General features: G+C 40.2%; 1 protein-coding gene across 2 annotated transcripts in view; it reads right to left on the reverse strand.

Moving 5' to 3' along the window:
• Positions 1 to 292: 292 nt before the first annotated feature.
• The window catches only part of LOC141796332 (synaptic vesicle glycoprotein 2B-like), a 60,779-nt gene continuing 47,113 nt past the window's right edge, over positions 293 to 13,958 (reverse strand). For both annotated transcript variants that reach the window (XM_074677376.1, XM_074677375.1), the window contains exons 5-15: positions 12,926 to 13,077; positions 12,082 to 12,215; positions 11,831 to 11,920; positions 10,757 to 10,870; positions 8,919 to 9,007; positions 8,671 to 8,746; positions 8,465 to 8,553; positions 6,252 to 6,385; positions 3,571 to 3,771; positions 3,159 to 3,318; positions 293 to 2,067 (exon numbers count right to left, since the gene is read on the reverse strand). In XM_074677376.1, the coding sequence (XP_074533477.1) occupies positions 1,884 to 2,067; positions 3,159 to 3,318; positions 3,571 to 3,771; positions 6,252 to 6,385; positions 8,465 to 8,553; positions 8,671 to 8,746; positions 8,919 to 9,007; positions 10,757 to 10,870; positions 11,831 to 11,920; positions 12,082 to 12,215; positions 12,926 to 13,077 (1,423 nt within the window). In that variant the 3' untranslated portion in view covers positions 293 to 1,883. The remainder of the gene's footprint in view (positions 2,068 to 3,158; positions 3,319 to 3,570; positions 3,772 to 6,251; positions 6,386 to 8,464; positions 8,554 to 8,670; positions 8,747 to 8,918; positions 9,008 to 10,756; positions 10,871 to 11,830; positions 11,921 to 12,081; positions 12,216 to 12,925; positions 13,078 to 13,958) is intronic.

The following is a 13,958-nucleotide window of genomic DNA, read 5'->3' on the forward strand; positions in this document are numbered from 1 at the left end:
TAGTTTTTACTACACTAAAGGGTCTTCCATCATGTGCTGCTTAAACAGTTAATGAATTATTATTTCCTGCATGCCATTGCATGATGGTAAACAGCTGATGCCAGTTTTTTCACCTGTGTGGCTGAAACACCCAGAGTACACCACTGTCTGAAGACTGTTTTCAAAAAATTGTCAAAAACAAACAAAGCTTGAAGTATGTTTGATATTTTCTTCACACTTTTAGTCTGAGGAGAGTTTTAAATACACTTAATGTACAAAAAGTAAAATATCAGCAACAATTCAGGCAGTGATGTAAATTATATACCACTAACTTTTATTAAAGGGATTTGCTCACATGTCATGCTATCACTTTACACTGCCAAAAAATATTATTTTGCATTGCATGTACTGTATTTCCCAGTTTTAGTTTTAACCAGGGCGTCCATGTGTGTGTGTTTGAGGAGAGACTTGATGGCCATGCACAAAAATGAGTTAAAGTTCATCCTGACTGCTCAGTATAGCTTTTGGAGAGTTCTTAAAGAGAAGTGGTGACGATGCCAGATTAAAACAAAAAAATAAATTAAAATTAAAAAAAAAAAAGGGAGGGGGGGGGGGTTCATCCATCATTACACTTTTTCAGCTTTAGCAGCCAAATTGTGATTAAAGCAAAGGAAAGAAAAACATCAAAGGAAGGTGGAAGTGATGATCGATCTGCCTCATCTGGGCAGTAAGAAACACAACATTCTCATTCAAAAAAAAAAAAAGTTTTTTTTTTTGCCTTTAGAAGACATTGCAGGATCTTTTCAATGGAAAAAACAATATCCAGCCTGTAAAACAACTTGTACTCATATCAGTGTCAAAGTGCTGCAGTTTCTTTTAGTGATACAAAACACAATCAGACCACTTTAAACGTACACATTATGTCAGACACATTAAAACAACGCTGAGAAAACACATGAGACAAACATGCAGTCATTTACACAACCCATCGCAGCACAGAACCATCTGTAGTACAGTAAATACATATTTAACATCAAACTGTGCAAGGGAACAAAAAAAAAAGTCCTCCATGCAGACAACAGAACTCTGCTGTAGCTGGTTATGAGCTGGAATTTGCTGTTTAGTGTCGATTAACAGACAGGGCAAAGTGTCAGCTTTGACAGAGACAAAAAATAAATCAACAAAAAGCCACACAACCAGAAGCATGACCTTCATAATTATAGAACAAGATGAAAAGAAAAAAGGCAAATCAAAAATCATGTGGTGAATTTTACAAATCAGATTGGGTTTTTCCAGAAAACTTGTCACGTCAGTAATTATTAGTCTTGTGAATTGAATCTTCTCAGTCGTTCAGATCATTTGTGTGAGTCGACTCTTTAAATTAAAGTTACTGTTTATGTCATAAAACAACTGCTTCTTAATGGTAATATTCTCATCATGCAAGGGCAGAAAGACAAGAAGTAAATGACAAGACAAGCTGTATGTTTACGTGACTCAAGCCTTAAGCTAGACTTATATAAAAATAGCTTTTTTTTTCTGAGTCACGTCATCATCCTGTGGTTAGTTAATCTAGTGCAGCTTGAAAGAATCACCTCCTCTTCAACTAAAAAAAAAAGAAAAGCAAATGATCAGACTCATAACTGAACACCAAACAAGTGAAACCCTAAACTTTCTTTGATTGCCATTATCAATGAGAGGACATCCCCCTTCCTCTGTGAAACCTGTACAATGTGAAAATGGTCCTCATGAAAGAATTTGAGCAACATTTAAAATTTACAGACGAGTTAAATCCATTCTCAATTTCTTTGGGAATGCAGGGTGTTGTTGAAAACCATTCCCAACTGGATTTGTTTTGGCCTCTTCCTCAATTTGAATCCTGGTCAGCGGCTTGATCTCTCAAAAGCTCACTGGAGGATTTTCTCCCGCGTGTCGGGTAGTTTGAGGGCCACAAGGCCTCCACACACCAGTGCACAGAAGGAAAGGAGGATTGGGATGGCTTTGGTGATGCCCACAAAGCTGGCAAAGATAGAGCTGCCCAGCACTGCCGCCAGCTTACACAGGGCGTTCAGCACACCAAATGCTGTGGCCCTGAGGAACAGAGACAAGCAAAGGCTTTAGACAACAGCTAGATTAAAACCTTAACTAGATATACTCTTGCTTTCCCCATAGTATGCAAAAATCACTTTATTAAGTCTTTAAGTGAAATTTGTGTACTTAGTAGTGCTTGTGAGTGTAAAATCCTGACCTGAAACGAGATGTTTGGAATTTCCTGGGTTTGCGAACGTCAGCGATTCCCTTTTTTGACCAATCAGGAGAGAGTCTGACCTGATTGGTCCACCGGATTAGATACCACTGAACCCCCGAACCCCCTCCCCGCCCACTCTATCACTGCTCTGTTTTTGGCTTTAAACAGTCAGATAGTTCCACGCACAGGCTTCCCATCTCGGAAAAAGACAAGACTAAGTGGCTAGAGTTCATTTATCAAGGAAATGTGCCAGCTACACTCAGTAAAACTGTGCATGTGTGTGCTAGTCACTTCACGGCCGACTGCTTTTCCAACTTTGGACAGTACAACAGAGGGCTAGTGAATAGACTGGTCCTGAATCCAGGCGCATTACCAACCATCCACCAACAAACCTCAGACCCTGGAAATGTGAGTATTTTAAATGCTGTGTACTTTGGAGCAGATGTAAGAGCTTTTCCTCAGTGCCCCCCCTGTCTCTGTGTTAGCTTCAGGATGCTAACTTAAGCTGCAGTTAGCCTGTTGTTTTAGCCTGTACTGTTACGGTAAACGAGCTTCGCTGTTTTCTAAACATTGTGCACTCAGAGCTCGTGGCGCCGCTCTCAGTGATGCTGAAGAGCGGGGCGGTATCAGCGGTGGCTCATTTACATATGAAGGTCACGCCCACTAAATCAGAGCGTTCTGAACAGAGGGGCTATGAGAGCCTGAAAACAATGCTGCTGTGCTTGATTTATTAGCTTTTTGGACCAAAACATGTTACTACCATTTCATGAAGACATCAATGATCCATATTAAACTGCAGAAAAAGAGCATAATATGGGAGCTTCAAGTTGGGAATTTCCCAGTAAGGACTGAGCTTTTTGCGAACTGACAAAAAACGGTTTTTACTTTCCCAACTCCCCAAAAACTTTCTCATAGTAACCATGTCCTGATTTACCTTTTAGATGTAGGGTACAGTTCCACTGTCACCACCTCGATGCCGTTCCATGCAGCAACACTGACGCCACAGAACATGCACTGCAGGGCGATGATAGCTGATTGGCTGAAGCTCAGGAACAGGAAGAAGGTACAGCCAGCTGATATGAGCATGGAGCCACCTGAGGGGATTACAGCGTTATTTCAGTTAATACTGTAAACACTGGATATGTGTTACATATTCATCTGCAAGTGTTCTGTATCCATCCACTCACACCAAAGGGCAGATGTTCACAGACAGAGCAGACTCACATTAAATCATAGAAAATATATCTGAATCAATATTTTTATTTGCATAATGAGATTGAGTTTGTTGTTTGAATCAATTTTTATTAAAAACATTATCAAGTCAGATTCACAAAATGTAATGTCACCTATGATCTTGACCCTGCCAATCTTCTCCATGAAGAGGGCTGAGATGATGTTGCCTGGCAGCACAGCCAGACTGCCCAGGAAGCTGACCAGGTAAATGAGAACATCATTCTCCTCCACGGTGTCCAAGTGGCAGCCATGTTTGTTGTGTTCAAAGGTGGTGTTCTCCATCTTACAGTCAATAAATTTCTCCTCCCAAAGGTCTACAAAAAACAAGAAGATGTTAAAACAGGGGATGAAACTTGTAGGTGCACCTGGTTAGTAAATCAGCTTTGCGCGCACTTTCAAGTTTGCACAAGTTTTTATACACGCACACCAATAGTCGATCAGGCCCATAGAGAACAGTCATTTAGACAAATCCATATGTGAAGTGTGCAAACCCTACAACAGTGCAAACTACCTCCTGATTATTTTCAGTCACAGCCTGTGCGTAGTACTGCTACTTTCTCACACTTACATATCAACAACAGTTTGTTTATTCATTTATTCATCTATTTATTTTTTTGCCAGGGGTTTGACCCTTTTGAAAAACAGACACAAGTACAATTAACTTCACATTGTCATTTCCACTTTTTAATGTTGGGTGATTCAGTCAGTGGAGAATGGAAGTCAAACCTAAAACGAGGACATCACTATTATAAACTTGTGTATGATGAACACATTTTTGGATAAGCATGGTCATATTCTGCAGACTCAGCACAAATATGACAGGACCTGTGGTGTTCACAACACTTCATTAAGATATTTGCTCTCAAATAGATAAAGAAATCAAGAACTGCTTTTCTTCAGGTTAGAAAGACAGAGAATGTGCCGGTGAACTGTAACTTTGCTAACCATATTTAGCTACTTCACACACTTCTGATGATGTGCTGCATGAAAGCTGTTCATTTAGCTTCAAGCTTTGTTTCTCACAGCTTTCTCAATTGAAACAACACATGAAATATATAAAAAAAAAACAGATTAAATTAATTTAAATGAGATGTTTTTTAAGCATTTATGCTTAAAATAGAGAAAAACTACTTGAATTGTATTAAAGAGCTGATTGTGAGAAAAACAAATTGATGATTTATTTGTTGAAGCTGCACTTCATTTGTATTAATATTTGATCATTTCTCTGGTTGTTAAATATGTCCAATATTCTGATTTTTGTCAAACTTTGGTGTGTTCATCGATCCATTATCTTTACTGTTTTCCCTTCTGGGGTCACGGGGGATTGGGGCCTATCCCAGCTGTCACTGGGCAAAGTGACAAAGTGGGGTACACTATGAACAGGTCACAGTCTGCCACAAGGCTCACTCATAGAGACACACAACTATCCACATACATACTCACACCTTTGACCAATTAAGAGAGACCACCCAACCTGATGAGCATGTTTTTGTACTGTGGGAGGACGCCAGAATACTTGGAGTAAACCCGCACAAGGAGAACATGCAAACTCCACACAGTCTGACCAGGAACTGTCTTGCAATGAGGCAACAGCGCTAACCACTGCACCACCATACAGCTATAATGTACACAATATGTTTCAATTTATTGGAAAAGCTTAATATTTCAAGACCAGCTAAATTCCCCTAAAATAGTAAAGTTTCCAGATATGTCATATCTAGAGATAGACTGATATGGATTTTTTGGGGCCAATACCGATACTGACTGTTAGTAGGCAAGGAGGCCGACATCCCATATTTGAAGCCTGTATTCATTTGCTGTCGAAGTGGAAATATTGGCGTAAAAATTTTAAACGATACAAACTCCAACACTTAACAACATTCAAATGCCTTCAAGCATATGTTTATTTAACAGCTCACAGGCTTAGCAGCATGTTTTATAAAGTTAAAAGAAAACTTTACAAAATCAATAGCTCAAGTTTTCGACAGTAAATAAAGTTTTCCAAAATTTCTATGTAACTGCGATAAAAATGGACAGTATTGAGTTTGTGCTGCATTTTACGGGCATGCTATGAAGTTGAATTAATTTTCTTTTTGGTTTTTACATGACTGATTTTAAATGTTTTGACCATCTAGGGCTTCTCTGTGCAGAGAAGCATCAACAAGCAGCTCCTGAATGTCTGCAGTTTAAAACATTTCTTATTGTTTTTTTAAGAGGCAGAAAAACGTATTCCTGTGGGGGTTGATAAGAGGAGTGATTTTTGTATCTGTGGAAATTAAAGTAAGCTCATAGACAGTAAGATAGTCACATTGCTAATTGTGTTAGCCCGCCAGTGGGATTTTCCATTGACATTAGCATTACCGCCCTTCAGATTAAAAAAAAAGGCTGATGCCAATATGCCCCCAAATGCAAAATATTGGCCCTGATAATCGGTTTATCCTTAGTCATATCTGAGAAATGTCTTTACACCATGTTCTCAATCATGTTATGTTACCATGTTATCAAAGTTGTCCCATTCCAGATCAAATATACTTTATAAAAGACATAGTAGAATCATCAGTACATATTTTATGGCATATGGTAAATATCTGGGGGAAAAACATGATGGTGGTATTGTGCACAGTGGTAGATAATTTTGATAGAAAAAAACTTTGGGTTGGGTCAAACCTGATTCTGGATAGCCGAAAAAGTTTTACATTCCTAAATTTAACTGAATTTTACTGTAATCTGCTTCGCCTGAATTTGCTGAGACATTTCTTCAGTTCTTTCCATCTCCTGCTCCAGGTGAACCTACCTGTGTTATAGAAGACAGTGGAACGGATGGTGCAGTTCTCAAACACCGTGTCTGTGGACTTGATGTCCTCAAAGTGACAGTCTTCAAACAGTGAGTCCTCAAACTTCACTGACTTGATCTCTATATTGATGAACCTATGGGGATGGGATGGGCAGCACACACACAAACCAACAGTAACAAGACTCACTTGTATTGTTGTGGCAGCACAGAATCAGAATGACCTGAATGGGCTTAACTGTGATACATCCAAGATGGCCACCATCGATAATGATAATACACCGGGCAGTATCATATATTCAATGAAGGCCTGATTCATGAGCTTGTGAATACATAGTTAAAACCCATTCTTTGTGTTACAATCCTGCAAAAGTCATGTTAGGTTATATACAGTAGTGGGACATACTGTATATTTACACTGAAAACTCTCTTGCAGAAGTGAAGTGTCTTTATACACACGTCCCCTTATTTTGTCACAATAAAAGCTGTCAGCCTAAGTTACATTCTAACTTATACCACTTTGCTCGGCTCCAAGTGGTGTTGCTACAAAAACTGCTCCCCCTGGTGGCTGGCTGCAGTATAGATCAAAAAACCCATCTCTCCAGTCATTTCAGATGAGCTGTGGTTTCACATCCGTATGCTGTGGTGATGTTAAGATATTATTGGGCTGCCTTGTTTTCAAGTCCTCTTTTTTCTGAAGTTTCATTTTCATTTGTTATTAGAGGTTAAAAATGAGGCTTTACGTCACGCTTAATGATAATTGACAATTGCCGTTTTTGAGTGTTTATTTGGGAACATTAAGAAATGTCCAGAGGGAAAGCCAAGAAGAGATTAGACTCTCGAAAGAAAAAATGTATATTTTGTCACCCAGCTTTACTCAGTCTCTTTCACAAGTCCCTGGCTGCATAATGGCGGCACCTCTGGTGGGGGAATTTTTGGGTCATGACATACAATTGTAAATGACAGAGCCATGCAGTCTTTGCTTGTGACATCCCAGGCCGGGTTGTTATGTGCAATGACCGCCTCAGCATTGGAGAACAGTAAACCCTGAAACCCATCTGCTGTAACTTAGTGTTTTCTTCAAAACGAGGTCTGCTAAAATATTAGTGGATAGAAATACTTTGATTATAAAGTTACACTGGAGCACTTCTAATATCTATTTTTTCCCCCATTATCTGGCCAGAGTATCAAGACACAGCTCTGAAACTAAGCTAAGTGCCACTGTGGACTCTGCTGTAACTGTAAACTGCTGGATTACATACTGTTTCCTACGTTTTGGACACAGACAGGAAGTAAACTTTACCTTCTCTAATCCTATTGCTGCTAACGGGCAGGATTCAGTCTGTTGTAGACCAGGAGCTGCAAGCTGCTAGTTTTTCATTTGGACTGGAGCAGTTTAGCAGCTCTGTCTATGGGGCGTCATCCATGTGCTTTAACAAAATAAGGGGGTGTATCTTTACCCACTTCATGTAGAGAAACTTCTAGCATATGTATGTGTACATCATAGTATAGACTGCTCATGGTATCCAACAGTCGTGATAACAGTGCGAAGCCTTCATAAACCGTACAAGGTTTACTGTCTTCACAGTGTGGCTCAATGGTTTTCAGTTTTATCCATTAGCATATGCAATTAACACCTCTGTAATTATATAGCAAATGCTTTATGGATATGTAACATGCAAAAGAAAACACAGCATGCAAAACACATTTTGTCAAACTGACATATCTGAGAATGAAATGACAGATAGAGATTTCTTCCTCGTTGTGTAGAGGTCCTGCTCACTCTGTCTGGGCTTGAATTTGCACAACCACCACTTCACTACACATTCCCTTACATCCCTTAGTTGTATAAATAAACTTGAACAACTTAAGCAAATGAAAACTACATATATAGTTTATTCTATCATTAATTCAGGGATTGGTTATTTTTTCAGAGTGGTTACAAAGAACAGTTTTATGTAACCCTGTGAATGGTGGTGGTGGAGGGTTATAAATAACATCAGCACACCTGCTTCTTTTTGGTTTGCTTGTATCACAGAGGGGGTGAGTAGGCAGCTGCTGCTCTCTGTTATCCTTCTTTTGGCTCACCTTGGTGCTCTCTATCAAAGCACCTTTTGAGGAGAACATGTTTTTTTTCTGAAGTGTTTCCAACAAAGAAACGACATGAACCTTCCTACGTTTGTGCCTCTTGCTGGGACACAGCTGCTCAGACTTACTTGTCACGGATGTACTCCCCTTCTTTATGGATCTGGTTCTCTAATGAGAAGTTAAAATGGAAGTTCTCCACACGTTCTCTATGGAAGACCTAAACAGGGACATGAACTTGAAATGATCTCACAGGTATTTACAAACCACTGACATTTAACCTCTGTAGTTGAGATCAAATTCTTTTCAGAGTATGTTTATTAGTTGTGCACTTTACCTTGACCTTGGATGCGTACTCCTCATACTGAAGATGTTTGATCATATCAGGGAACCACACAGACAGACCGTAGTAACTACAATAAAAAGAGGTAGGTAAATGTTTGGGGATGCATCTCCAAGAAAAATTGTGTACTTTGTTTTTTGTATCAGGAGAATGAGATGTAGTTATTTCTATTGCCTGGTCTAAATAAACTTCTTGTAACTGTGTTGTTTTCCTGAACAACCGTACGAGGACTGTGAGCTCACCTGAAAGCCATGCAGAACCAGATAATAGCCATGAAGAGCGTTGCAAACCTAAGCTCTGCGGACAGGAGAGACGCCACGTTCCTCAACACCTGAGAAAAAAACACACAGCTGTGGACAAGGAACTAAAATATTTCAGATTCACGCAGTAGTTCTTAAAATGAATTTGACAGTTGAGACCAAAAAAAAATAAAACAGACACAAGACAGGGTGTTGTTGTGTTGTGCTTGTCAGGGAAACTTAATAACCTGCCAGTGAACACTAAATCAACTGGACAAGACAGTTATTGTTTGAAAATCTGTGACTCTCAGTAAAAAAAGACTTAGAGCTCTAATTTCGTTGACCAGACGCAGGCGCACCTGCCCTGCGGCAGCCTTCGGACAGGGTGTGACCGGTGCACTTTGCAAGTTTCCTGCAGTGCCAAGAGAGGCACACTGAAGGCGCAGAGGAGTGCGTCCACGCCTCCCTCCACGAAAATGGCAGAGGGAGGAGAAAAGCCGTGAGTGGGTTTCACACAGCCGAGCGCTGTCTTCACCAAACAAATGAGCGCCTCTCCTCGCCTTTAAATGCCCTGCAGCTGAGGCGCAGCGTCTGATTGGTCTGACTGATCCCCGCCACTGCAAAAAGTGTGCTGGAAAGACCCGATAGCAGAGACGGTCAGAGCTGCTGTCCCTTCAGCAGGAGAACAGACAGCGGAGCACATCAGAGGACACTAAGCGCGTCACCGTGTGGGCCAGCTCCCGGGACAGATTTAATCTGTTCCTTTGTCATTAATAGGAGTACAAAATGAAGAGACAGTTACACAGCTGGCTTATCCATTCAGAATACTTTTGATCCACCTGCACTCCTGGTTTGTCATCGCCAAATAGCAGAACCTTTGGTGATATACTGTATTCTCTCCCAGTGTCTCCACCTCATCCTCCTTACAATAATGTACTCCATCTTTTTAGATCACGTTAAAAATAAAGACTAAAACAGAGAAATATGGGAAATCACGGGTAAATCCTGAGTGACATACATTTATTTTGTCTGTTTTTTCTTCGTCTTTTCTCTCCCTCTTTTCTTTGAATTAAATGAAATGAGAGAACCAGATATTTACTCAGTATCAGATGTTAAGGCTGTTTATTGTTTAATCGCAAGATGTGCATCAAACTTCCAGCTGCCGTCAGGTTAACTTTCCATTATGACAAACGGCTTTAATCTGACATCAGATGTGACGGGACAGTTAATATAGATATAAATGTATATGCTGGTTCAGACTGTTACATTAAATAGTGATTGCTGTGATTGTTTATTGCATTAAAATGTGCCTGACTCTCTGCCGACAACTCCCCCTGGTGCGCCGTCACACCCATCTCTGCGCAGACGGTCAGGCTTGCGCCCCCTGCGCCACGAAATTAGAGCCCTTAGTGTTTGAGGATGAGAACTGTGTCACTCTCTACATAATAGTCCTGTGCAGTCATGACAGTTTTTAGAGTACTATTTAATTAACCTGTTCTTACCCAAGTAATTCCCAGTTTCCAAACGTGGGTTTAAAAGCATGGTTCCTAAACTGGAAACAAACCACTGATTATAAATAAAAGTGATTAAGTGAAGACTCCAGTTATTGTAGAGTAGTGAACAATCACGGCCTTTACTGGCAGAGAACAACAGCAGTGACTGTTCATTATATGTCCTGTGGTCTGATGGTCTTAGGGACTCAGGGAGGAAAAAGACAAACTCAGAGAGAAATAAAGCCTACATCTACCTCCTCTGAGGCCTCAGTCCTAACCACAGTCCTAACCACTGAACCCACATGCTGCCAGCAGCACTCTGTTTTTGTGTTGTGAGTGTTTACACACCAGTTTACTGAGTGTTAGCGAGCGAACAGCCCATCGCTGCACAGCTGTTCCCGTAGCAGCCTGGATCTCAATAAACTCATCTTCTGCAGTCTTTGGAGCCTTGATATGAGTCACCTGAAAAAAAGAAGAAACAATAAGAGCTGATCCTTGTCCAGGGGATTCTCAAGAACAACACATTATGTACCTACTGGCTTCAGGAATCAGAGACAACGGCATACACAAAACACAACATGACAAATGAAAAAACAAAGAAGCTACAAGGTAAACATGAAAATGTCCGGAAAATCATATTAAAAGAACAGAATTATAATGTGTTGGAGTCTAATTATGATTGCTGCCTGTGAAACCATTTGATAAAAGCAATAGCAAACACGCTTAATGTCAACTAGATCATAGGCACAAAGCTGCAGCTGCTACCTGAAGAGTGCCATACTTATATACCACATCTTACCACACCACAAGGATCACAGCCTCCTTAAAACTGGTGCACTCTTCAAGACAAGATTCACATGATAATCTTGAAACATAATGAAGTGTGTGTCTTCATCTTCAGGACAAATGGCTAAAAAAAAGGTTGTCTAACCTCTATGCTGAATCTACGCTGGAGCATCCGCCATATGTTAGCATAGCCCTGCACCTTTGCAGGAGCCTGCATACACAGTCTGTAGTGCATCTTCCTCCAAAATGTACAGTACCTAGCAACAAGAGGGCACATGGCTGTGAAGCATCATATTTACAACGTTTCTGGTATCACCACTGTCTACCTCTGCATACTCTGATTCAACAGTCTTACACCCCATGTGTCATCAGTCTCCTCTATTTTCTTTTTTTGCAGTAATTGTAGGCACTGCCGCGTAACATTTTATGTTTCAACTCCAACAAAACACAATTGGATTCAGTGTTTTCCAGTGCCCAAACAAGCAGAAAATGCAGTGGGATTGGAACCTGCCCATAAGGCTAGTAGAGAAGTTGTTTTGGCAGCTATAGCAGAGTACTGCAGTGTGATGTGAATTATCATTATGTCATATGTATTGTATTATATTGGATATGTAGCATGTAGCGACATGAACTCACAGTGAAGACTTTTTCAGGCTGCCCCTTGGCTCTCCAGTTGGTGTCATGGACCTGCTTCAGGATCATCCAGGCCTCATCATGTTTGGCATTCTGCATCAACACACACACACAACACCACAGACTTAATTTAGTTCATTTCTACACAGGATTGTTAATGTTTGGTGACTTCCTCAGAGCCATGTGAACTGTGGACTGCTGGTCGTTTCTCTGCACCCCCATTTTCAGTTTGGGTGTCATCTCCACAGACTCACCTCCAGGAGGAAGCGAGGGCTTTCAGGCATGAAGGTGAGTCCAACCAGAGAGGCAATCGCAGGAAGAGCCGCAACCAGGACAAACACCCGCCAGCTGTGGAACTGGAACTCAGTGCCCATACTGAAGCCCCAGCCTGTGAACACAATCACACACGTTTTCACTCACATGACATGATTCCTGATCATACCACACCACCTTAAAACAGCAGTCCTACAGCCCATTTGTTTTTCTCTATGCATGGTACCTCAAAACTTAGTTTAGTCGGCCAGTGAAGAGCTGAAAATGTACCAGTGTTTAAGTAAAGATGAGGGGACACACTTTAAACACATATTTCCTAGAGTCTTACTAGAATGCATCAATAACCAGGATTAAACAATTAAAGTAAATAGCTAAATCACCTCAATGTGCAGAATTATCCCTGTAAAGGGAGCCATGTAGATTACAAAGGAATATCAAATAAAATGCATTTTCTGTCACTTTTAGTTTATAAATCAGCCTAAGAAAGTCGAGACACAGTCATTACACAGTCTGTTGTATTATCGTTCAATTAGATCTCCCTTTTCCTACTTGCAAGGCCAGACAAAAATTTTCAATGACTAATTTTATTCTAAGAAGCAGCTATCTATTCTTCATTTTTGCAATACAATACGATACGATACGATACGATACGATACGATACGATACGATACGATACGATACGATACGATACGATACGATACGATACGATACAGTATACTTTATTTCTAGGGGTATTTGTTTCGGACTTGACTGCTGCTTACACGTCTTTAGAATCTGATATATGTTCCCTTTGACTTAAAAAAAAAAAAAAAGTATATATATTACCATATCTGGGTATGATTCCCCAGGCTGTGAACGAAGCATAGATCCCACCAATCATCCAAAACATGCACAACCAGGACAGATGCTCTCCTCTCTTGTCCATCTGAAGAAACTCAGAGAAGTAGGAGTACACGATCGGCACTGTGCCACCAATGCTGAGAAGAAAACAAAGAAAACAACAATAGACAGAGAGAGATAAAACAATAGAAAGTGTTAATAATAATTGTTAAATCATTATTTCCAACTTGATACCAAACACAAAATCAGCTTGAAACTGTTTTTCTCTGTGGAGGGATGAGTGAGTGTGAGGATATTATTGATTTCAGATATTTTCTTTGTGACAAATTCACAGACCAGATGCACAAAAACAAAAGCCGTGTTTATAGCCACACAATCATTATTTCTTTGATCTACATGTTCGACCACAACAAGATCAAAATCACTATTAAGTCCAGGCGATCAAGTTTGATCAATGCTGCTTTGAAAATGCTCCTTTTGGAATAAAAAACTGAAACCCATCAGGAATCATAGGTTATTGATGTCTGCCAATCATGCCATTTTATTTGTTAGTGTTTGGTATTAACCTGCTGCAAACATGGATGTCCTCTTCTGCCAGGCATATACTGAATGTTAAGAGTTTAAGTCTGCAGCGTAAATGCTGTCTTTCTGTAGTAAACCTGAGAGCATCTCATTGAGTAGCACCCTTTTCCTCTGTTTTTGGTTGGTTTTAGTTCAACAAGAGATAATAAATTACAAAGCTTCACTCTGGCTGACTTTGGTGCCACAAAACTAATAATTTTCCCCATGATTTACATGGCATCAGTTTTTCAAGGCTTGCCAACTCGTGAAATCAGCACTTCTGTTTTTTTAGCTTTTGCCGTATTGTCATCAGATCACCACTCTGATATGAGCTGGGATGGCATTGGTGCAGATTGCATTTGGCTTACTTTAGAGTAAAATCTGTTCTATATTTAGTGCACTGAACACACGAAGAAGCACGTATATGTCAAATATTAGACAGACATGTCATATTGAG

Source organism: Halichoeres trimaculatus, unplaced genomic scaffold (genome assembly GCF_033239565.1).
Source record: "Halichoeres trimaculatus isolate MK-OKI-2021-1 unplaced genomic scaffold, fHalTri1.1 fHalTri1_scaffold_10, whole genome shotgun sequence".
NCBI lineage: Eukaryota > Metazoa > Chordata > Actinopteri > Labriformes > Labridae > Halichoeres > Halichoeres trimaculatus.